We start from the raw sequence: 22,181 nt of genomic DNA, 5'->3' as shown, positions 1-22,181 counted from the left end.
TTTTGTCGTTTTGTTGTCGTTTTGTCGTTCTGTTTTGTCGTTCTGTTTTGTCGTTCTGTTTTGTCGTTCTGTTTTGTCGTTTTGTTTTGTCGTTCTGTTTTGTCGTTTTGTTTTGTCGTTTTGTCGTTCTGTTTTGTCGTTTTGTCGTTTTGTTTTGTCGTTCTGTTTTGTCTTTTTGTTTTGTCGTTCTGTTTTGTCATTTTGTTGTTGTTTTGTCGTTTTGTTGTCGTTTTGTCGTTCTGTTTTGTCGTTCTGTTTTGTCGTTCTGTTTTGTCGTTCTGTTTTGTCGTTTTGTTTTGTCGTTCTGTTTTGTCGTTTTGTTTTGTCGTTTTGTCGTTCTGTTTTGTCGTTTTGTCGTTTTGTTTTGTCGTTCTGTTTTGTCGTTTTGTTTTGTCGTTTTGTCGTTTTGTTTTGTCGTTTTGTCGTTTTGTTTTGTCGTTTTGTTTTGTCGTTTTGTTTTGTCGTTCTGTTTTGTCGTTTTGTTTTGTCGTTCTGTTTTGTCGTTTTGTCGTTCTGTCGTTTTGTCGTTCTGTTTTGTCGTTTTGTTTTGTCGCTTTGTCGTTCTGTTTTGTCGTTTTGTTTTGTCGTTTTGTCGTTCTGTTTTGTCGTTTTGTCGTTTTGTTTTGTCGTTCTGTTTTGTCGTTCTGTTTTGTCGTTTTGTCGTTCTGTTTTGTCGTTTTGTTTTGTCGTTCTGTTTTGTCGTTTTGTTTTGTCGTTTTGTTGTCGTTTTGTCGTTCTGTTTTGTCGTTCTGTTTTGTCGTTCTGTTTTGTCGTTTTGTCGTTCTGTTTTGTCGTTTTGTTTTGTCGTTCTGTTTTGTCGTTTTGTTTTGTCGTTTTGTCGTTCTGTTTTGTCGTTTTGTCGTTTTGTTTTGTCGTTCTGTTTTGTCGTTTTGTTTTGTCGTTTTGTCGTTTTGTTTTGTCGTTTTGTTTTGTCGTTCTGTTTTGTCGTTTTGTCGTTCTGTTTTGTCGTTTTGTTTTGTCGTTCTGTTTTGTCGTTTTGTCGTTCTGTCGTTTTGTCGTTCTGTTTTGTCGTTTTGTTTTGTCGCTTTGTCGTTCTGTTTTGTCGTTTTGTCGTTTTGTTTTGTCGTTTTGTTTTGTCGTTCTGTTTTGTCGTTTTGTCGTTCTGTTTTGTCGTTTTGTTTTGTCGTTCTGTTTTGTCGTTTTGTCGTTCTGTCGTTTTGTCGTTCTGTTTTGTCGTTTTGTTTTGTCGTTTTGTCGTTCTGTTTTGTCGTTTTGTCGTTCTGTTTTGTCGTTTTGTCGTTCTGTTTTGTTGTTTTGTCGTTCTGTTTTGTCGTTTTGTCGTTTTGTTTTGTCGTTCTGTTTTGTCGTTCCGTTTTGTCGTTCCGTTTTGTCGTTCTCTTTTGTCATTCTGTTTTGTCGTTTTGTCGTTCTGTTTTGTCGTTTTGTCGTTTTGTCGTTTTGTTTTGTCATTCTGTTTTGTCGTTTTGTCGTTCTGTTTTGTCGTTTTGTCGTTTTGTTTTGTCGTTTTGTCGTTTTGTTTTGTCATTCTGTTTTGTCGTTTTGTCGTTCTGTTTTGTCGTTTTGTCGTTTTGTTTTGTCGTTCTGTTTTGTCGTTTTGTCGTTCTGTTTTGTCGTTTTGTCGTTCTGTTTTGTCGTTTTGTCGTTCTGTTTTGTCGTTTTGTCTTGTTGTTTTGTCGTTTTGTTTTGTCGTTCTGTTTTGTCGTTTTGTTTTGTCGTTCTGTTTTGTCGTTTTGTTTTGTCGTTCTGTTTTGTCGTTCTGTTTTGTCGTTTTGTCTTGTTGTTTTGTCGTTTTGTTTTGTCGTTCTGTTTTGTCGTTTTGTCTTGTTGTTTTGTCGTTTTGTTTTGTCGTTCTGTTTTGTCGTTTTGTTTTGTCGTTTTGTTTTGTCGTTCTGTTTTGTCGTTTTGTTTTGTCGTTTTGTCGTTCTGTTTTGTCGTTTTGTCTTGTCGTTTTGTTTTGTCGTTCTGTTTTGTCGTTTTGTTTTGTCGTTTTGTCGTTCTGTTTTGTCGTTCTGTTTTGTCGTTTTGTTTTGTCGTTCTGTTTTGTCGTTTTGTTTTGTCGTTTTGTCGTTCTGTTTTGTCGTTTTGTCTTGTCGTTCTGTTTTGTCGTTCTGTTTTGTCGTTTTGTTTTGTCGTTTTGTTTTGTCGTTCTGTTTTGTCGTTTTGTTTTGTCGCTCTGTTTTGTCGTTTTGTCGTTCTATTTTGTCGTTTTGTTTTGTCGTTCTGTTTTGTCATTCTGTTTTGTCGTTTTGTTGTTTTGTCGTTCTGTCGTTTTGTCGTTCTGTTGTTTTGCCGTTCTGTTGTTTTGTCGTTCTGTTTTGTCGTTTTGTTGTCATTTTGTCGTTCTGTCGTTTTGTCGTTCTGTTGTTTTGCCGTTCTGTTGTTTTGTCGTTCTGTTTTGTCGTTCTGTTTTGTCGTTTTGTTTTGTCGTTTTGTTTTGTCGTTCTGTTTTGTCGTTTTGTCTTGTTGTTTTGTCGTTTTGTTTTGTCGTTCTGTTTTGTCGTTTTGTTTTGTCGTTTTGTTTTGTCGTTCTGTTTTGTCGTTTTGTTTTGTCGTTTTGTCGTTCTGTTTTGTCGTTTTGTCTTGTCGTTTTGTTTTGTCGTTCTGTTTTGTCGTTTTGTTTTGTCGTTTTGTCGTTCTGTTTTGTCGTTCTGTTTTGTCGTTTTGTTTTGTCGTTCTGTTTTGTCGTTTTGTTTTGTCGTTTTGTCGTTCTGTTTTGTCGTTTTGTCTTGTCGTTCTGTTTTGTCGTTCTGTTTTGTCGTTTTGTTTTGTCGTTTTGTTTTGTCGTTCTGTTTTGTCGTTTTGTTTTGTCGCTCTGTTTTGTCGTTTTGTCGTTCTATTTTGTCGTTTTGTTTTGTCGTTCTGTTTTGTCATTCTGTTTTGTCGTTTTGTTGTTTTGTCGTTCTGTCGTTTTGTCGTTCTGTTGTTTTGCCGTTCTGTTGTTTTGTCGTTCTGTTTTGTCGTTTTGTTGTCATTTTGTCGTTCTGTCGTTTTGTCGTTCTGTTGTTTTGCCGTTCTGTTGTTTTGTCGTTCTGTTTTGTCGTTTTGTTTTGTCGTTTTGTTTTGTCGTTCTGTTTTGTCGTTTTGTTTTGTCGTTTTGTTTTGTCGTTCTGTTTTGTCGTTTTGTTTTGTCGTTTTGTTGTCATTTTGTCGTTCTGTCGTTTTGTCGTTCTGTTGTTTTGTCGTTCTGTTGTGTCGTTGTTTTGTCGTTCTGTCATTCTGTCGTTCTGTCATTCTGTCGTTTTGTTTTGTCGTGTTGTTCTGTTGTTTTGTTTTGTCGTTTTGTTTTGTCGTTTTGTTCTGTTGTTTTGTTTTGTCGTTTTGTTTTGTCGTTCTGTTTTGTCGTTTTGTTTTGTCGTTTTGTTTTGTCGTTTTGTTTTGTCGTTCTGTTTTGTCGTTTTGTTTTGTCGTTTTGTTTTGTCGTTCTGTTTTGTCGTTTTGTTTTGTCGTTCTGTTTTGTCGTTTTGTTTTGTCGTTCTGTCGTTCTGTTGTCGTTTTGTCGTGTCGTTTTGTCGTTCCGTTTTGTCGTTTTGTCGTTCTGTTTTGTCGTTTTGTTTTGTCGTTCTGTCGTTCTGTTGTCGTTTTGTCGTGTCGTTTTGTCGTTCTGTTGTTTTGTCGTTCTGTTGTTTTGTCATTTTGTTTTGTCATTTTGTTGTCATTTTGTCGTTCTGTTGTTTTGTCGTTTTGTTTTGTCGTTTTGTTTTGTCGTTCTGTTTTGTCATTTTGTTGTTGTTTTGTCGTTTTGTTGTCGTTTTGTCGTTCTGTTTTGTCGTTCTGTTTTGTCGTTTTGTTTTGTCGTTTTGTCGTTTTGTTGTCGTTTTGTCGTTCTGTTTTGTCGTTTTGTTTTGTCGTTTTGTCGTTTTGTTTTGTCGTTCCGTTTTGTCGTTTTGTTTTGTCGTTCTGTTTTGTCGTTCTGTTTTGTCGTTTTGTCTTGTTGTTTTGTCGTTTTGTTTTGTCGTTCTGTTTTGTCGTTTTGTCTTGTTGTTTTGTCGTTTTGTTTTGTCGTTTTGTTTTGTCGTTTTGTTTTGTCGTTTTGTTTTGTCGTTTTGTTTTGTCGTTTTGTCGTTCTGTTTTGTCGTTTTGTCTTGTCGTTTTGTTTTGTCGTTCTGTTTTGTCGTTTTGTTTTGTCGTTTTGTTTTGTCGTTCTGTTTTGTCGTTTTGTTTTGTCGTTCTCTTTTGTCGTTTTGTTTTGTCGTTTTGTTTTGTCGTTCTGTTTTGTCGTTTTGTTTTGTCGCTCTGTTTTGTCGTTTTGTCGTTCTATTTTGTCGTTTTGTTTTGTCGTTCTGTTTTGTCATTCTGTTTTGTCGTTTTGTTGTCATTTTGTCGTTCTGTCGTTTTGTCGTTCTGTCGTTTTGCCGTTCTGTTGTTTTGTCGTTCTGTTTTGTCGTTTTGTTGTCGTTCTGTCATTCTGTCGTTCTGTCATTCTGTCGTTTTGTTTTGTCGTTTTGTTTTGTCGTTTTGTTTTGTCGTTCTGTTTTGTCGTTTTGTTTTGTCGTTCTGTTTTGTCGTTTTGTTTTGTCGTTTTGTTGTCATTTTGTCGTTCTGTCGTTTTGTCGTTCTGTCGTTTTGTCGTTCTGTTGTGTCGTTGTTTTGTCGTTCTGTCATTCTGTCGTTCTGTCATTCTGTCGTTTTGTTTTGTCGTTTTGTTTTGTTTTGTTCTGTTGTTTTGTCGTTTTGTTTTGTCGTTTTGTTTTGTCGTTTTGTTTTGTCGTTTTGTTTTGTCGTTTTGTCGTTCTGTTTTGTCGTTTTGTTTTGTCGTTCTGTTTTGTCGTTTTGTCGTTCTGTTTTGTCGTTTTGTTTTGTCGTTCCGTTTTGTCGTTTTGTCGTTCTGTTTTGTCGTTTTGTTTTGTCGTTCTGTCGTTCTGTTGTCGTTTTGTCGTGTCGTTTTGTCGTTCTGTTGTTTTGTCGTTCTGTTGTTTTGTCATTTTGTTTTGTCATTTTGTTGTCATTTTGTCGTTCTGTTGTTTTGTCGTTTTGTTTTGTCGTTTTGTTTTGTCGTTCTGTTTTGTCTTTTTGTTTTGTCGTTCTGTTTTGTCATTTTGTTGTTGTTTTGTCGTTTTGTTGTCGTTTTGTCGTTCTGTTTTGTCGTTCTGTTTTGTCGTTTTGTTTTGTCGTTTTGTCGTTTTGTTGTCGTTTTGTCGTTCTGTTTTGTCGTTTTGTTTTGTCGTTTTGTCGTTTTGTTTTGTCGTTCCGTTTTGTCGTTCTGTTTTGTCGTTTTGTCTTGTCGTTCTGTTTTGTCGTTTTGTTTTGTCGTTTTGTCGTTCTGTTTTGTCGTTTTGTTTTGTCGTTTTGTTTTGTCGTTCTGTTTTGTCGTTTTGTTTTGTCGTTTTGTTTTGTCGTTCTGTTTTGTCGTTTTGTTTTGTCGTTTTGTTTTGTCGTTTTGTTTTGTCGTTCTGTTTTGTCATTCTGTTTTGTCGTTTTGTCGTTCTGTTTTGTCGTTTTGTTTTGTCGTTTTGTTGTCATTTTGTCGTTCTGTCGTTTTGTCGTTCTGTTGTTTTGTCGTTCTGTTGTGTCGTTGTTTTGTCGTTCTGTCATTCTGTCGTTTTGTTTTGTCGTTCTGTTTTGTCGTTTTGTCGTTCTGTTTTGTCGTTTTGTTTTGTCGTTCCGTTTTGTCGTTTTGTCGTTGTGTTTTGTCGTTTTGTTTTGTCGTTCTGTTGTCGTGTCGTTTTGTCGTTCTGTTGTTTTGTCGTTCTGTTGTTTTGTCATTTTGTTTTGTCATTTTGTTGTCATTTTGTCGTTCTGTTGTTTTGTCGTTTTGTTTTGTCGTTTTGTTTTGTCGTTCTGTTTTGTCTTTTTGTTTTGTCGTTCTGTTTTGTCATTTTGTTGTTGTTTTGTCGTTTTGTTGTCGTTTTGTCGTTCTGTTTTGTCGTTCTGTTTTGTCGTTTTGTTTTGTCGTTTTGTCGTTTTGTTGTCGTTTTGTCGTTCTGTTTTGTCGTTTTGTTTTGTCGTTTTGTCGTTTTGTTTTGTCGTTTTGTTTTGTCGTTCCGTTTTGTCGTTCTGTTTTGTCGTTTTGTCTTGTCGTTCTGTTTTGTCGTTTTGTTTTGTCGTTTTGTCGTTCTGTTTTGTCGTTTTGTTTTGTCGTTTTGTTTTGTCGTTCTGTTTTGTCGTTTTGTTTTGTCGTTTTGTTTTGTCGTTCTGTTTTGTCGTTTTGTTTTGTCGTTTTGTTTTGTCGTTCTGTTTTGTCGTTTTGTCGTTCTGTTTTGTCGTTTTGTTTTGTCGTTCTGTTTTGTCGTTCTGTTGTTTTGTCGTTCTGTTGTTTTGTCGTTTTGTTTTGTCATTTTGTTGTCATTTTGTCGTTCTGTTGTTTTGTCGTTTTGTTTTGTCGTTCTGTTTTGTCATTTTGTTGTTGTTTTGTCGTTTTGTTGTCGTTTTGTCGTTTTGTTTTGTCGTTCCGTTTTGTCGTTGTTTTGTCGTTTTGTCTTGTCGTTCTGTTTTGTCGTTTTGTTTTGTCGTTTTGTCGTTCTGTTTTGTCGTTTTGTTTTGTCGTTTTGTTTTGTCGTTCTGTTTTGTCGTTTTGTTTTGTCGTTTTGTTTTGTCGTTCTGTTTTGTCGTTTTGTTTTGTCGTTTTGTTTTGTCGTTCTGTTTTGTCGTTTTGTTTTGTCGTTCTGTTTTGTCGTTTTGTTTTGTCGTTCTGTTTTGTCGTTTTGTCGTTCTGTTTTGTCGTTCTGTTTTGTCGTTTTGTTTTGTCGTTCTGTTTTGTCGTTTTGTTTTGTCGTTTTGTCGTTCTGTTTTGTCGTTTTGTCGTTTTGTTTTGTCGTTCTGTTTTGTCGTTTTGTTTTGTCGTTTTGTCGTTCTGTTTTGTCGTTTTGTTTTGTCGTTTTGTCGTTCTGTTTTGTCGTTTTGTTTTGTCGTTCTGTTTTGTCGTTTTGTTTTGTCGTTTTGTCGTTCTGTTTTGTCGTTTTGTCTTGTCGTTTTGTTTTGTCGTTCTGTTTTGTCGTTTTGTTTTGTCGTTTTGTCGTTCTGTTTTGTCGTTTTGTTTTGTCGTTTTGTTTTGTCGTTCTGTTTTGTCGTTTTGTTTTGTCGTTTTGTCGTTTTGTTTTGTCGTTTTGTTTTGTCGTTCTGTTTTGTCGTTTTGTCGTTCTGTTTTGTCGTTTTGTTTTGTCGTTCTGTTTTGTCGTTTTGTCGTTCTGTCGTTTTGTCGTTCTGTTTTGTCGTTTTGTTTTGTCGCTTTGTCGTTCTGTTTTGTCGTTTTGTTTTGTCGTTTTGTCGTTCTGTTTTGTCGTTTTGTCGTTTTGTTTTGTCGTTCTGTTTTGTCATTCTGTTTTGTCGTTTTGTCGTTCTGTTTTGTCGTTTTGTCGTTCTGTTTTGTTGTTTTGTCGTTCTGTTTTGTCGTTTTGTCGTTCTGTTTTGTCGTTTTGTCGTTCTGTTTTGTCGTTCCGTTTTGTCGTTCCGTTTTGTCGTTCTCTTTTGTCATTCTGTTTTGTCGTTTTGTCGTTCTGTTTTGTCGTTTTGTCGTTTTGTTTTGTCATTCTGTTTTGTCGTTTTGTCGTTCTGTTTTGTCGTTTTGTCGTTTTGTTTTGTCGTTTTGTTTTGTCATTCTGTTTTGTCGTTTTGTCATTCTGTTTTGTCGTTTTGTCGTTCTGTTTTGTCGTTTTGTCGTTCTGTTTTGTCGTTTTGTCGTTTTGTTTTGTCGTTCTGTTTTGTCGTTTTGTTTTGTCGTTTTGTTGTCATTTTGTCGTTCTGTCGTTTTGTCGTTCTGTTGTTTTGTCGTTCTGTTGTGTCGTTGTTTTGTCGTTCTGTCATTCTGTCGTTTTGTTTTGTCGTTTTGTTTTGTCGTTTTGTTCTGTTGTTTTGTCGTTTTGTTTTGTCGTTTTGTTTTGTCGTTTTGTTTTGTCGTTCTGTTTTGTCGTTTTGTTTTGTCGTTTTGTCGTTCTGTTTTGTCGTTTTGTTTTGTCGTTCTGTTTTGTCGTTCTGTTTTGTCGTTTTGTTTTGTCGTTCTGTTTTGTCGTTTTGTTTTGTCGTTTTGTTTTGTCGTTTTGTTTTGTCGTTCTGTTTTGTCGTTTTGTTTTGTCGTTTTGTTTTGTCGTTCTGTTTTGTCGTTTTGTTTTGTCGTTCCGTTTTGTCGTTTTGTCGTTCTGTTTTGTCGTTTTGTTTTGTCGTTCTGTCGTTCTGTTGTCGTTTTGTCGTGTCGTTTTGTCGTTCCGTTTTGTCGTTTTGTCGTTCTGTTTTGTCGTTTTGTTTTGTCGTTCTGTCGTTCTGTTGTCGTTTTGTCGTGTCGTTTTGTCGTTCTGTTGTTTTGTCGTTCTGTTGTTTTGTCATTTTGTTTTGTCATTTTGTTGTCATTTTGTCGTTCTGTTGTTTTGTCGTTTTGTTTTGTCGTTTTGTTTTGTCGTTCTGTTTTGTCTTTTTGTTTTGTCGTTCTGTTTTGTCATTTTGTTGTTGTTTTGTCGTTTTGTTGTCGTTTTGTCGTTCTGTTTTGTCGTTCTGTTTTGTCGTTTTGTTTTGTCGTTTTGTCGTTTTGTTGTCGTTTTGTCGTTCTGTTTTGTCGTTTTGTTTTGTCGTTTTGTCGTTTTGTTTTGTCGTTCCGTTTTGTCGTTTTGTTTTGTCGTTCTGTTTTGTCGTTCTGTTTTGTCGTTTTGTCTTGTTGTTTTGTCGTTTTGTTTTGTCGTTCTGTTTTGTCGTTTTGTCTTGTTGTTTTGTCGTTTTGTTTTGTCGTTTTGTTTTGTCGTTCTGTTTTGTCGTTCTGTTTTGTCGTTTTGTTTTGTCGTTCTGTTTTGTCGTTTTGTTTTGTCGTTTTGTTTTGTCGTTCTGTTTTGTCGTTTTGTTTTGTCGTTTTGTCGTTCTGTTTTGTCGTTCTGTTTTGTCGTTCTGTTTTGTCGTTTTGTTTTGTCGTTCTGTTTTGTCGTTTTGTTTTGTCGTTCTCTTTTGTCGTTTTGTTTTGTCGTTCTGTTTTGTCGTTCTGTTTTGTCGTTCTGTTTTGTCGTTTTGTTTTGTCGTTCTCTTTTGTCGTTTTGTTTTGTCGTTTTGTTTTGTCGTTCTGTTTTGTCGCTCTGTTTTGTCGTTTTGTCGTTCTATTTTGTCGTTTTGTTTTGTCGTTCTGTTTTGTCATTCTGTTTTGTCGTTTTGTTGTCATTTTGTCGTTCTGTCGTTTTGTCGTTCTGTTGTTTTGCCGTTCTGTTGTTTTGTCGTTCTGTTTTGTCGTTTTGTTGTCGTTCTGTCATTCTGTCGTTCTGTTTTGTCGTTTTGTTTTGTCGTTTTGTTTTGTCGTTCTGTTTTGTCGTTTTGTTTTGTCGTTTTGTTTTGTCGTTCTGTTTTGTCGTTTTGTTTTGTCGTTTTGTTGTCATTTTGTCGTTCTGTCGTTTTGTCGTTCTGTTGTTTTGTCGTTCTGTTGTGTCGTTGTTTTGTCGTTCTGTCATTCTGTCGTTCTGTCATTCTGTCGTTTTGTTTTGTCGTTTTGTTTTGTCGTTTTGTTCTGTTGTTTTGTCGTTTTGTTTTGTCGTTTTGTTTTGTCGTTTTGTTTTGTCGTTTTGTTTTGTCGTTCTGTTTTGTCGTTTTGTTTTGTCGTTTTGTCGTTCTGTTTTGTCGTTTTGTTTTGTCGTTCTGTTTTGTCGTTTTGTCGTTCTGTTTTGTCGTTTTGTTTTGTCGTTCTGTTTTGTCGTTTTGTTTTGTCGTTTTGTTTTGTCGTTTTGTTTTGTCGTTCTGTTTTGTCGTTTTGTTTTGTCGTTTTGTTTTGTCGTTCTGTTTTGTCGTTTTGTTTTGTCGTTCCGTTTTGTCGTTTTGTCGTTCTGTTTTGTCGTTTTGTTTTGTCGTTCTGTCGTTCTGTTGTCGTTTTGTCGTGTCGTTTTGTCGTTCCGTTTTGTCGTTTTGTCGTTCTGTTTTGTCGTTTTGTTTTGTCGTTCTGTCGTTCTGTTGTCGTTTTGTCGTGTCGTTTTGTCGTTCTGTTGTTTTGTCGTTCTGTTGTTTTGTCATTTTGTTTTGTCATTTTGTTGTCATTTTGTCGTTCTGTTGTTTTGTCGTTTTGTTTTGTCGTTTTGTTTTGTCGTTCTGTTTTGTCTTTTTGTTTTGTCGTTCTGTTTTGTCATTTTGTTGTTGTTTTGTCGTTTTGTTGTCGTTTTGTCGTTCTGTTTTGTCGTTCTGTTTTGTCGTTTTGTTTTGTCGTTTTGTCGTTTTGTTGTCGTTTTGTCGTTCTGTTTTGTCGTTTTGTTTTGTCGTTTTGTCGTTTTGTTTTGTCGTTCCGTTTTGTCGTTTTGTTTTGTCGTTCTGTTTTGTCGTTCTGTTTTGTCGTTTTGTCTTGTTGTTTTGTCGTTTTGTTTTGTCGTTTTGTTTTGTCGTTCTGTTTTGTCGTTTTGTTTTGTCGTTTTGTTTTGTCGTTCTGTTTTGTCGTTTTGTTTTGTCGTTCTCTTTTGTCGTTTTGTTTTGTCGTTTTGTTTTGTCGTTCTGTTTTGTCGTTTTGTTTTGTCGCTCTGTTTTGTCGTTTTGTCGTTCTATTTTGTCGTTTTGTTTTGTCGTTCTGTTTTGTCATTCTGTTTTGTCGTTTTGTTGTCATTTTGTCGTTCTGTCGTTTTGTCGTTCTGTTGTTTTGCCGTTCTGTTGTTTTGTCGTTCTGTTTTGTCGTTTTGTTGTCGTTCTGTCATTCTGTCGTTCTGTCATTCTGTCGTTTTGTTTTGTCGTTTTGTTTTGTCGTTCTGTTTTGTCGTTTTGTTTTGTCGTTTTGTTTTGTCGTTCTGTTTTGTCGTTTTGTTTTGTCGTTTTGTTGTCATTTTGTCGTTCTGTCGTTTTGTCGTTCTGTTGTTTTGTCGTTCTGTTGTGTCGTTGTTTTGTCGTTCTGTCATTCTGTCGTTCTGTCATTCTGTCGTTTTGTTTTGTCGTTTTGTTTTGTCGTTTTGTTCTGTTGTTTTGTCGTTTTGTTTTGTCGTTTTGTTTTGTCGTTTTGTTTTGTCGTTTTGTTTTGTCGTTCTGTTTTGTCGTTTTGTTTTGTCGTTTTGTCGTTCTGTTTTGTCGTTTTGTTTTGTCGTTCTGTTTTGTCGTTTTGTCGTTCTGTTTTGTCGTTTTGTTTTGTCGTTCTGTCGTTCTGTTGTCGTTTTGTCGTGTCGTTTTGTCGTTCTGTTGTTTTGTCGTTCTGTTGTTTTGTCATTTTGTTTTGTCATTTTGTTGTCATTTTGTCGTTCTGTTGTTTTGTCGTTTTGTTTTGTCGTTTTGTTTTGTCGTTCTGTTTTGTCTTTTTGTTTTGTCGTTCTGTTTTGTCATTTTGTTGTTGTTTTGTCGTTTTGTTGTCGTTTTGTCGTTCTGTTTTGTCGTTCTGTTTTGTCGTTTTGTTTTGTCGTTTTGTCGTTTTGTTGTCGTTTTGTCGTTCTGTTTTGTCGTTTTGTTGTCGTTTTGTCGTTCTGTTTTGTCGTTTTGTTTTGTCGTTCCGTTTTGTCGTTCTGTTTTGTCGTTTTGTCGTTTTGTTTTGTCGTTCTGTTTTGTCGTTTTGTTTTGTCGTTTTGTCGTTCTGTTTTGTCGTTTTGTTTTGTCGTTTTGTTTTGTCGTTCTGTTTTGTCGTTTTGTTTTGTCGTTTTGTTTTGTCGTTCTGTTTTGTCGTTCTGTTTTGTCGTTTTGTTTTGTCGTTTTGTTTTGTCGTTCTGTTTTGTCGTTTTGTTTTGTCGTTTTGTTTTGTCGTTCTGTTTTGTCGTTTTGTTTTGTCGTTTTGTTTTGTCGTTTTGTTTTGTCGTTCTGTTTTGTCATTCTGTTTTGTCGTTTTGTCGTTCTGTTTTGTCGTTTTGTTGTTGTTTTGTCGTTCCGTTTTGTCATTTTGTTGTCATTTTGTCGTTCTGTCGTTTTGTCGTTCTGTTTTGTCGTTTTGTTTTGTCGTTTTGTCGTTCTGTTTTGTCGTTTTGTTTTGTCGTTCTGTTTTGTCGTTTTGTTTTGTCGTTCTGTTGTTTTGTCGTTCTGTTGTTTTGTCGTTTTGTTTTGTCATTTTGTTGTCATTTTGTCGTTCTGTTGTTTTGTCGTTTTGTTTTGTCGTTCTGTTTTGTCTTTTTGTTTTGTCGTTCTGTTTTGTCATTTTGTTGTTGTTTTGTCGTTTTGTTGTCGTTTTGTCGTTTTGTTTTGTCGTTCCGTTTTGTCGTTCTGTTTTGTCGTTTTGTCTTGTCGTTCTGTTTTGTCGTTTTGTTTTGTCGTTTTGTCGTTCTGTTTTGTCGTTTTGTTTTGTCGTTTTGTTTTGTCGTTCTGTTTTGTCGTTTTGTTTTGTCGTTTTGTTTTGTCGTTCTGTTTTGTCGTTTTGTTTTGTCGTTTTGTTTTGTCGTTCTGTTTTGTCGTTTTGTTTTGTCGTTCTGTTTTGTCGTTTTGTCGTTCTGTTTTGTCGTTCTGTTTTGTCGTTTTGTTTTGTCGTTCTGTTTTGTCGTTTTGTTTTGTCGTTTTGTCGTTCTGTTGTTTTGTCGTTCTGTTGTTTTGTCATTTTGTTTTGTCATTTTGTTGTCATTTTGTCGTTCTGTTGTTTTGTCGTTTTGTTTTGTCGTTCTGTTTTGTCTTTTTGTTTTGTCGTTCTGTTTTGTCATTTTGTTGTTGTTTTGTCGTTTTGTTGTCGTTTTGTCGTTCTGTTTTGTCGTTCTGTTTTGTCGTTTTGTTTTGTCGTTTTGTCGTTTTGTTGTCGTTTTGTCGTTCTGTTTTGTCGTTTTGTTTTGTCGTTTTGTCGTTTTGTTTTGTCGTTCCGTTTTGTCGTTCTGTTTTGTCGTTTTGTCGTTCTGTTTTGTCGTTTTGTTTTGTCGTTTTGTCGTTTTGTTTTGTCGTTCCGTTTTGTCGTTCTGTTTTGTCGTTTTGTTTTGTCGTTTTGTCGTTTTGTTTTGTCGTTCTGTTTTGTCGTTTTGTTTTGTCGTTTTGTCGTTCTGTTTTGTCGTTTTGTTTTGTCGTTTTGTTTTGTCGTTCTGTTTTGTCGTTTTGTTTTGTCGTTTTGTTTTGTCGTTCTGTTTTGTCGTTTTGTTTTGTCGTTTTGTTTTGTCGTTTTGTTTTGTCGTTCTGTTTTGTCATTCTGTTTTGTCGTTTTGTCGTTCTGTTTTGTCGTTTTGTTGTTGTTTTGTCGTTCCGTTTTGTCATTTTGTTGTCATTTTGTCGTTCTGTCGTTTTGTCGTTCTGTTTTGTCGTTTTGTTTTGTCGTTTTGTCGTTCTGTTTTGTCGTTTTGTTTTGTCGTTCTGTTTTGTCGTTCTGTTGTTTTGTCGTTCTGTTGTTTTGTCGTTTTGTTTTGTCATTTTGTTGTCATTTTGTCGTTCTGTTGTTTTGTCGTTTTGTTTTGTCGTTCTGTTTTGTCTTTTTGTTTTGTCGTTCTGTTTTGTCATCTTGTTGTTGTTTTGTCGTTTTGTTGTCGTTTTGTCGTTTTGTTTTGTCGTTCCGTTTTGTCGTTCTGTTTTGTCGTTTTGTCTTGTCGTTCTGTTTTGTCGTTTTGTTTTGTCGTTTTGTCGTTCTGTTTTGTCGTTTTGTTTTGTCGTTTTGTTTTGTCGTTCTGTTTTGTCGTTTTGTTTTGTCGTTTTGTTTTGTCGTTCTGTTTTGTCGTTTTGTTTTGTCGTTTTGTTTTGTCGTTCTGTTTTGTCGTTTTGTTTTGTCGTTCTGTTTTGTCGTTCTGTTTTGTCGTTCTGTTTTGTCGTTTTGTCGTTCTGTTTTGTCGTTCTGTTTTGTCGTTTTGTTTTGTCGTTCTGTTTTGTCGTTTTGTTTTGTCGTTTTGTCGTTCTGTTTTGTCGTTTTGTCGTTTTGTTTTGTCGTTCTGTTTTGTCGTTTTGTTTTGTCGTTTTGTCGTTCTGTTTTGTCGTTTTGTCGTTCTGTTTTGTCGTTTTGTTTTGTCGTTTTGTCGTTTTGACTTTCTGCAGTCTGACGGCTGATTAACGAGTTTTCTGTATTTTTCATTGGTAAATATTTATTTTCTTTGGCGTTACCTGCTGCTGTGGCCCCCTTCCTGACGACCAATCACAGGAAAGAAAGGACGAAGAATCCGTCTTTGGTTGGACTTCACAGTTTACCCATCATGCTCTCTGCTGTTTGGTGGTGAATATTCAGGAAGTCCATAGTTCAGACTGAAACTAATAAGCCATCAATTGATCATCTTGATTTCTGTCCAAACCTGTTCCTCAGTCTTACGAACAGGATCGTTACCATGGAGTGAAGCAGCTGCTGCTCTGATTTGTCTACAAACATCGACAGGAAGCAGGTGCCAGGAGGCGGGGCTAGACGGGGCGGCGAATCAGGTTGTTCCTCTCGGGCTCCAGGAACTCGTCCAGCAGAGCGTCTGTGATCTTCTGCAGCTCCTCCTCCAGTCTGGACACCTCACTGCAGCACAGGGACAAAGTGAAGCTGTCACTGAGGCCACGCCCACTCGCCATGATGTCACAAAATGGGTTCTGATATTAGGTGAGCTCACCTTTTACCCGGCGAGGCACAGAACTCCGTGTAATACTTGATCTTTGGTTCGGTGCCGCTTGTCCTCAGAGTGGCCACGACGCCGTTCTGAAGCATGAAGGTGATCATGTGACCGCTCCTCGACACGGGAAGGACCTGCACGGGGAAACACCAGTTAATACCAGTTTAAAACCAGTCAAAAACCAGTCCAAAACCAGTTTAAAACCAGTCCAAAACCAGTTTAAAACCAGTCCAAAACCAGTTTAAAACCAGTCCAAAACCAGTTTAAAACCAGTCCAAAACCAATTTAAAACTGGTTTAAAACCAGTTTAAAAACCAATTTAAAACCAGTCCAAAACCAGTTTAAAACCAGTCAAAAACCAATTTAAAACCAGTCCAAAACCAGTTTAAAACCAGTCCAAAACCAGTTTAAAAACCAATTTAAAACCAGTCCAAAACCAGTTTAAAAACCAATTTAAAACCAGTCCAAAACCAGTTTAAAACCAGTTTAAAAACCAATTTAAAACCAGTCCAAAACCAGTTTAAAACCAGTCCAAAACCAGTTTAAAACCAGTCCAAAACCAGTTTAAAACCAGTCCAAAACCAATTTAAAACCAGTCCAAAACCAGTTTAAAACCAGTCCAAAACCAGTTTAAAACCAGTCCAAAACCAATTTAAAACCAGTTTAAAACCAGTCTAAATCCAAGTCCAAACCCAACCCTAAAACAAAGTCCAACACCAGTCAAAACGGAGTGCAAAGCAGAGTTCTGGTTCTGACCCGGTCCAGGTGTACTGAGGAGAACTGGAGCTGTTTTAAGGTGAAGCTCAACAGTAAACTGGTCTAGTTTCCTGCTCTGTGTGGATCTCAGGATGTGAAGAACCGGTGAACCGGGCCGGTTTTATCCGGGAGGTTCTGTTGAAGTTCTGCTGGGTTCTGGGAGCTCCAGTAAGTCCGTCTGTTAAAATATGAGACGCTTCCTCCTTCGTACAGAAGTCAGGACGTCTCTCGTTTTATCAGCAGTGAACCAACATTCAGGAACATGAGAGGAACCGGTTCTGCTCTTACGGATCGGAAGTCGGGCCGGCTGCTGTCGTATCCCGTGGTAACGTCTCTGACGTTGACGACCCGCACGCTGCCACACGTCTTCGGGTAGGAACCGTTGCCGTCGAAGTTCCTGATGCGACTGAAGATCTTGTGGATGGTGGGCGGGTCCTTACAGACCACGTAGGAGGTCTTAGACACGTGGTACCCGTACCTGGAGACAGGAAGTCACAGCGGGGACGACCGCCAAAATAAGAGCAAAGGAAGTCATCACAGATTATTGATCCTCGGCCGGATGCAACCAATAAACCAATAAATCAATACAAACATTCAGGTTCAAAGAGGAATGAAAACAGCTGTTCACTTCCACATTCAGCTGAATTATGTCAAACCATCCGTTTTATTCTGTTGTTAAAATATATCATAAAAAAAATTATAGAAATCTTTTTATAGAAACAAATCAAATTTATTGATCGCATCAATCAGTTGTCTTTTGTTAAATCTATCAAAGTTCTGAAAAACAAGAACACAAACCTGCAGAGGAAATGAAGCGTGTAGAAGAAGGTGTCTGCTGCCCTCTGCTGGCAGAATACTATTACTGATAATAATAATAATAATAATAATAATAATAATAATGTGCTGCTTGGACTTTTAACTGAATAATGTAAAGTTGATCTTTTAAATTAATATTAAAATTTTGATGAAACGCAATAATAAATGGCACATTTTATTATTTAAAGTAAAACTTGTAATAATGTTCTTTTACATTTATATAAACTTGAATGAAGAAGGATTTTATTTGAATATGATCATATTTATTTATAGAGCAGCTGTTTCTAAATGTGGTGATGATGTCGTTAAAGGCATCATCAGAACTCGTCTGTATTATAAAAACTTTTAACTTTTCAATCAGAAATTCAACCGATCAGATTTTTCTGAAAAGTTTTCAGTTCCTTCAGGAAATCTAACGATCGCAGTGATGAACGTGATTTAAAGACAATGTACAGCTCTTATTTTGAAGGCAGAGGTCTTACGTCTGGTAGATGTTGTGCAGCTGCTGCGTCAGACTCAGGTTCTTGTTGTGGAGGTAAACGGCCATCTCAGCCACGATGGCGGCCGCGCTCACGCCGTCCTTCTCCGGGACCAAACTGCCGCACATGAACCCTGAACACACCACGAACACCCGTCACATCACCGAGGAGCCGCGCTTCATACATGAACTTTATTCTGAAGAGACTCCACAGGAAGTGATGATGAAAATAAAACTGCAGGCAGTGACCTCTGACCCCGAGCCTGGTCTGTCAGGCAGTGAAGAGGGGGCGGAGCTTCTGTTAACATGCAGTAAATAACAAAGTTTTTACCGATGGACTCCTCGAAGGCGAACACGACTCTGTTTCCTGTTTTAGAGAGTTCATGGATCCGGTTCCCGATCCACTTAAAACCAGGGAGGGTCTCCTGAGGAGAGACCTTCATCATCATCACCATCATCATCAACATCTTCATCTTCATCATCACCATCATCAACATCATCATCATCACCACCATCATCAACATCAACATCTTCATCATCACCACCACCACCATCATCAACATCATCATCTTCATCTTCATCACCACATCAGTGATGAGTGTTTGGAGGTTCTGACCTCGAAGTGGAACCCCTCCATGCGGGCGAAGGCCTGCAGGATCTTGGAGGAGACGGTGGTGGCCAGCATGAAGACCTTCTGTGTGTCGGCCGGGTCGGGATGAGTCTCCTTCCAGTTGAAGAACATCCACCAGCCGAGCAGCGCCGCCAGCTCGTTACCTGTGAACACCTTCCACCTGCAGGGCAGCAGAGACAGGTGAGACGGCTCCTTCTGACCGGCTGAAGTTCCTGAGAAAACGTCACGTACCCGTCGGACTTCTCCGCCACGGCCAGACGGTCGGCGTCCGGATCGGTCGCCAGGACGATGCGAGCGTCTTCCCTCTCTGCCAGAAGAAGAGACAGCTCCTGGAACAGAAGAAGAGTGTTACCACGGTAACTCAAAGGACAACGCGAGACCTCCCTTCCACGGAGATCGGACCTACCAGGACGGACTCCCCCTCCTCCGGGTTGGGGCAGCGCACCGAGGAGAAGCTGGGGTCGGGGTCTTTCTGCTCGGGGACGGGGATGGGCGGAGCCAAGCCGAACGCCTGGAAGGCCTGCTGGACGAAGACGTGTCCGACGCCGTGGAAGGACGAGTGGACGAACTTCAGGGGACAGCTGGCGTTCAGGTGCCTGAGACACACGAGGACAGACGAACGTCATCGAACTTACCTGCGGTGTTCAGGCGTCGGTGGGGGGGGGGGGGGGTGCTGCAGTACCTGTGGTAGCAGAGGGAGGTGAGCTCGTCCATGTAGCAGCCATTGACCTGCGGCAGGGGGTCGCTCCTCAAGGAGCAGCGGTCCGCCAGCTCCTCCTCCCAGCAGGAGGCGCTCCAGGGCTCCAGCTGCTCCTCGATGCAGTGCAGGATCTCCTTGTCGTGAGGAGACGTGATCTGGGCGCCGTTACACCAGTACACCTGCAGGGGGCGACGGGTCAGCCGCTTCAGCTGGAGGAAGTTCATCTGTTGTTGTTGTTGTTGTTGTGTCACGCACCTTGTATCCGTTGTCTTCTTTGGGGTTGTGCGAGGCGGTGATCATCACTCCGGCTGCCGCTCCGAGCTTCTTCACAGCGTAGGGCTGAAAACAGACCGCAGTCAGCAGGTAAATATGAAGCCTGCGGCGCCCCCTGCTGGGTGGAAACAAACACTGCAGTCTGCATCGTAGGAATCAGTCCTCCCAGGATCCGGTTTACTGAGTGTTAAGATCAGAAGATTTCGTGGCGTCTTTTCTTAACAACTGCGATGTAATTTGGGGAATTAGAAGGTTTTTTTGTGGTAAAAACCACTTTTCCTTTTTCTGGTTAATCTGCAGGATTGTGGACGTGTGGAGGGACTCATTAATGTTGCTCTCTGAATTATTAACGATTTGTAAAAGGTTTCTGTTCATTCAAACTATCAGTCACAAACACAACTGAACTAATGAGACAGTTTAACAGCGATCAAAACTCAGATCAGAAACTGAAACTCCGTCTGAGGAGCTCTAAACTCGGCAGGAAGTGGCGCGTCGGCGTTTCCTCACCACGTACGGCGTCGGGACGAACGAGGAGAACAGGTGGACGGGAACGTCTCTGCTGAGCATCACGGCCGCCGTCAGCTTCGCCAGCCTGAAACACAACGTGACACAAAGCCACGGGGAGTCTCAGACTTCCTGTTTCCTGGTTTACGTGCGTGTTCACCGAGTTACAGACGTCCACGATCAGCTGCACATACTTCACGTGCAGTTTGGTTCTAATTATAAGAGATATCATACAAAACTAGTGAATGATGAGGTGAGCTCAATATTATTCATGAACTGATGTCAGTAACCATCAAAGGAAGAAATCCACTGACTTTGAACTGAAATGTTTTTGCAAACTACAAAAAATATGGTTTTAAATTGTAACAAAATGTCCCAAAAACTTTTAAAATAATGTAAAGAAGAATGTAAGTGAAGTACGTAAAGAAATGTTTGAAAACATTTGACTAAAAAGTTTTATAAATGTTCAAAAAAAGTTAAACAAAATTTCCATAAGAAATATCAATAAAATGTTTTTCAAATTTGTTGATGTTTGTACAAATTTTACTAAAATGTTTTGAAATTGTCAAAAAAAAGTTTTTAAAATAGTTTTAAACATCCAAAGAAAATTTCATTTAAATTAAGTATTTGAAGAAAAAAAAAGTTATGAAATGTCAAAAAAAAACATCACAAATTTTTGACAATTTTACTAGAAAGTATGAAAAATGTCCACAATATTTTTTGTTTTTATTTAAGTTAAATATTTAAAAAAATGTTAATAAGCTGATGATCAATAAATCAAAGACGAGAAGAGAATTACCGCTCGCTGCTGCAGCCGCTCTCCGTCTGACCTCTGGTGTCGAACCCAACGACCACTCCTCTACCGACCACATCTGCACAACACCTGCACAGGTACGTGTACAAACCCTGCAGACACACAACAGGTGAGATATCAGCAGACTGGGTGTTACCTGTCTCACCGGTTACCCGTCTCGCCTGTTACCCGTCTCACCAGTTACCCGTCTCACCGGTTACCCGTCTCACCTGTGTGGACTGGATAACCGTGAGGTCGTTGATCCGGTTGAATCCGGCTCCCATCGGCGCTCTGAGTCCAGCCGTGCCGAAGCTCATCCTGCTGCAGAGTCTGGACCTCAGGTCGTCCAGACGACCCGCCGCCACCAGAGAGTTCACCTGAGCCCGAGTCCACCGGTTCTACGCAAACAAACATGGAAACAAACTGTAGATTCTGGCCTCCACACAGCAGGGGGCGCTGGTGCACAGAGGGGGGAACAGCAAAGAAAAAAGTTGGACCTTATCAAATATAGTAAAGGGTTCAGAATCAGGTCTAAGTTCAGGTCTAGGGTCAGATCTAGGGTATGTGTCAGGTCTAGGGTCAGGTCTAGGTTCAGGTCTAGGGTATGTGTCAGGTCTAGGGTCAGGTCTCGGGTCAGGTCTAGGGTCAGGTCTAGGTTCAGGTCTAGGGTATGTGTCAGGTCTAGGGTCAGGTCTCGGGTCAGGTCTAGGGTCAGGTCTAGGTTCAGGTCTAGGGTATGTGTCAGGTCTCGGGTCAGGTCTAGGTTATGTGTCAGGTCTAGGGTCAGGTCTAGAGTATGTGTCAGGTTTAGGGTCAGGTCTAGGGTATGTGTCAGGTCTAGGGTCAGGTCTCGGGTCAGGTCTAGGGTCAGGTTTAGGTTCAGGTCTAGGGTATGTGTCAGGTCTAGGGTCAGGTCTCGGGTCAGGTCTAGGTTCAGGTCTAGGGTATGTGTCAGGTCTAGGGTCAGGTCTAGAGTATGGGTCAGGTCTAGGGTCAGGTCTAGGGTATGTGTCAGGTCTAGGGTCAGGTCTAGGGTCAGGTCTAGGGTCTGTGTCAGGTCTAGGGTCAGGTCTAGGGTCAGATCTAGAGTATGTGTCAGGTTTAGGGTCAGGTCTAGGGTCAGGTCTCGGGTCAGGTCTAGGGTCAGGTCTAGGGTATGTGTCAGGTTTAGGGTCAGGTCTAGGGTCAGGTCTCGGGTCAGGTCTAGGGTCAGGTCTAGGGTATGTGTCAGGTTTAGGGTCAGGTCTAGGGTCAGGTCTAGGGTCTGTGTCAGGTCTAGGGTCAGGTCTCGGGTCAGGTCTAGGGTCAGGTCTAGGGTATGTGTCAGGTCTAGGGTCAGGTCTCGGGTCAGGTCTAGGGTCAGGTCTAGGGTATGTGTCAGGTTTAGGGTCAGGTCTAGGGTCAGGTCTAGGGTATGTGTCAGGTCTAGGGTCAGGTCTAGAGTATGTGTCAGGTTTAGGGTCAGGTCTAGGGTCAGGTCTAGGGTATGTGTCAGGTCTAGGGTCAGGTCTCGGGTCAGGTCTCGGGTCAGGTCTCGGGTCAGGTCTAGGTTCAAGGACCAGGAATTAAAATCACTATGTTCCACATTTTGTCGCACAACAACAGAAGCTTGCACAAACGTCAGCACGTTACAAAAATGGGTGAAAACATTTAAAAGTTCGTCATCAGCTGCAGGAAGTGACGACTTGTTAAAGAAGGAAAAACGTCTCAAAGTCCCCGAAATGAATCAGAACTGATGGAGAATAATTGTCACGTATGTTCTTTTGCACACGGGATAAAGATAGAAGTAGAAACGTGTGGATGTTTTCCAGCCTGCTGACATTTACAGAGAGGTCAGAAACATCCACGGCAGCCATGACCTTTAACCAACACCTGTGTGTGTGTGTGTGTGTGTGTGTGTGTGTGTGTGTGTGTGTGTGTGTGTGTGTGTGTTAAACCCAGCAGGTGAACAGATGTTTTCCTCTCTCACTAATGATCAGTCTAACTGAAGTCTTGTCCTCGTGCCATCCACTGCAGAGGCTCGCAGCTGGAACCAGCCGCTATGACGTCACCCAGAGCTCCGTTCAAAACCTGACATTTCTTGTTTTTGGCGTCGATATAAACATCCGGTGTAAGACGCGTGGTTTGGCGGGTTTTCTGGACCGGTACCATGCAGTGGTATATTCGGCAGAAAGAAATTCAACCCAGCAGCTCTGGTTTAAAACACAAACAAATATGATCTGCACCCCCCCCCCCCCCCCCCCAAAAAAAAAAAAAAAAAAAAAAAGAAAAGAAAAGAAAAGAAACCCGTGTAAACGCAGCGTCGTAAACAGCTCATAAAGCTCCTGTTTCACGACATTAAATAATTAAATACTGCTTCAGGGAGTATTTCGGTCTTTTTCCACAGGACCAGCTGTTCTGAGCCGGAGACCTCCTCTGCGGCCCCGGGCCACATGGTGGCTGGTAACCGGGATGCCACCACGATCAGCGGCACAGACACTCACCTTGTCCCATGTTAGCCACTGGTGCACCGCCTTATCCAGCTTCGGGTCGCCGGTGTCCCGGTACCTCAAGTTGGCGTTTCGGTCTCCGTTGACTCCGTCGTCGTCTTCCATGCTGACGGATGTTAGCTGCCCGCCGTTAGCTGCCCGGCTCCCGGACCTCACATCTCCGGTGGGCTGCTGCCGGTGAACTCTGTCTGGATGTCCGCCTTTACCGTCTCACACCGGGGCTGATGTTGGCCGCAGTCACCCGGTATAAGCACCGGAGCCCGACCGCAGCCGATTAACGGTGAAGATGAATCCGTGTTATCCCCGTTAGAAGTTCAATAAAACGAATACGAACCGTTAAAAGTTCACAGACAGGCCACGAAGGGGCAGCACACTACTTCCGGTCAGTTTTTTGTTTAAATAAAAGCTGGTGATAGGGTTTATTTTGGAAACATAAAA

At 40.1% G+C, this 22,181-nt stretch overlaps 1 protein-coding gene across 1 annotated transcript; it reads right to left on the bottom strand.

Moving 5' to 3' along the window:
• Nucleotides 1-2,795: 2,795 nt before the first annotated feature.
• On the bottom strand, nucleotides 2,796-22,061 carry pgm2l1 (phosphoglucomutase 2-like 1). The gene is made up of 14 exons (XM_069173050.1): nucleotides 21,738-22,061; nucleotides 19,485-19,652; nucleotides 19,261-19,367; nucleotides 18,465-18,549; nucleotides 17,940-18,023; nucleotides 17,667-17,863; nucleotides 17,391-17,580; nucleotides 17,216-17,313; nucleotides 16,970-17,144; nucleotides 16,685-16,778; nucleotides 16,358-16,487; nucleotides 15,348-15,537; nucleotides 14,304-14,437; nucleotides 2,796-14,212 (listed from the first exon to the last, which is right to left on the bottom strand). Exons 1-14 carry the CDS (start codon nucleotides 21,846-21,848, stop codon nucleotides 14,110-14,112), a joined length of 1,866 nt encoding a protein of 621 aa, XP_069029151.1. The 5' UTR covers nucleotides 21,849-22,061; the 3' UTR covers nucleotides 2,796-14,109.
• Between the last annotated feature and the right edge of the window lie 120 nt (nucleotides 22,062-22,181).

This window comes from Embiotoca jacksoni, unplaced genomic scaffold (assembly GCF_022577435.1).
Source record: "Embiotoca jacksoni isolate LCO1_2020_lvr unplaced genomic scaffold, fEmbJac1.0.p SCAF_58, whole genome shotgun sequence".
NCBI lineage: Eukaryota > Metazoa > Chordata > Actinopteri > Embiotocidae > Embiotoca > Embiotoca jacksoni.
The sequence above is the reverse complement of the archived record's forward strand: the minus strand, read 5'-3'. Positions and strand labels throughout refer to the sequence as shown.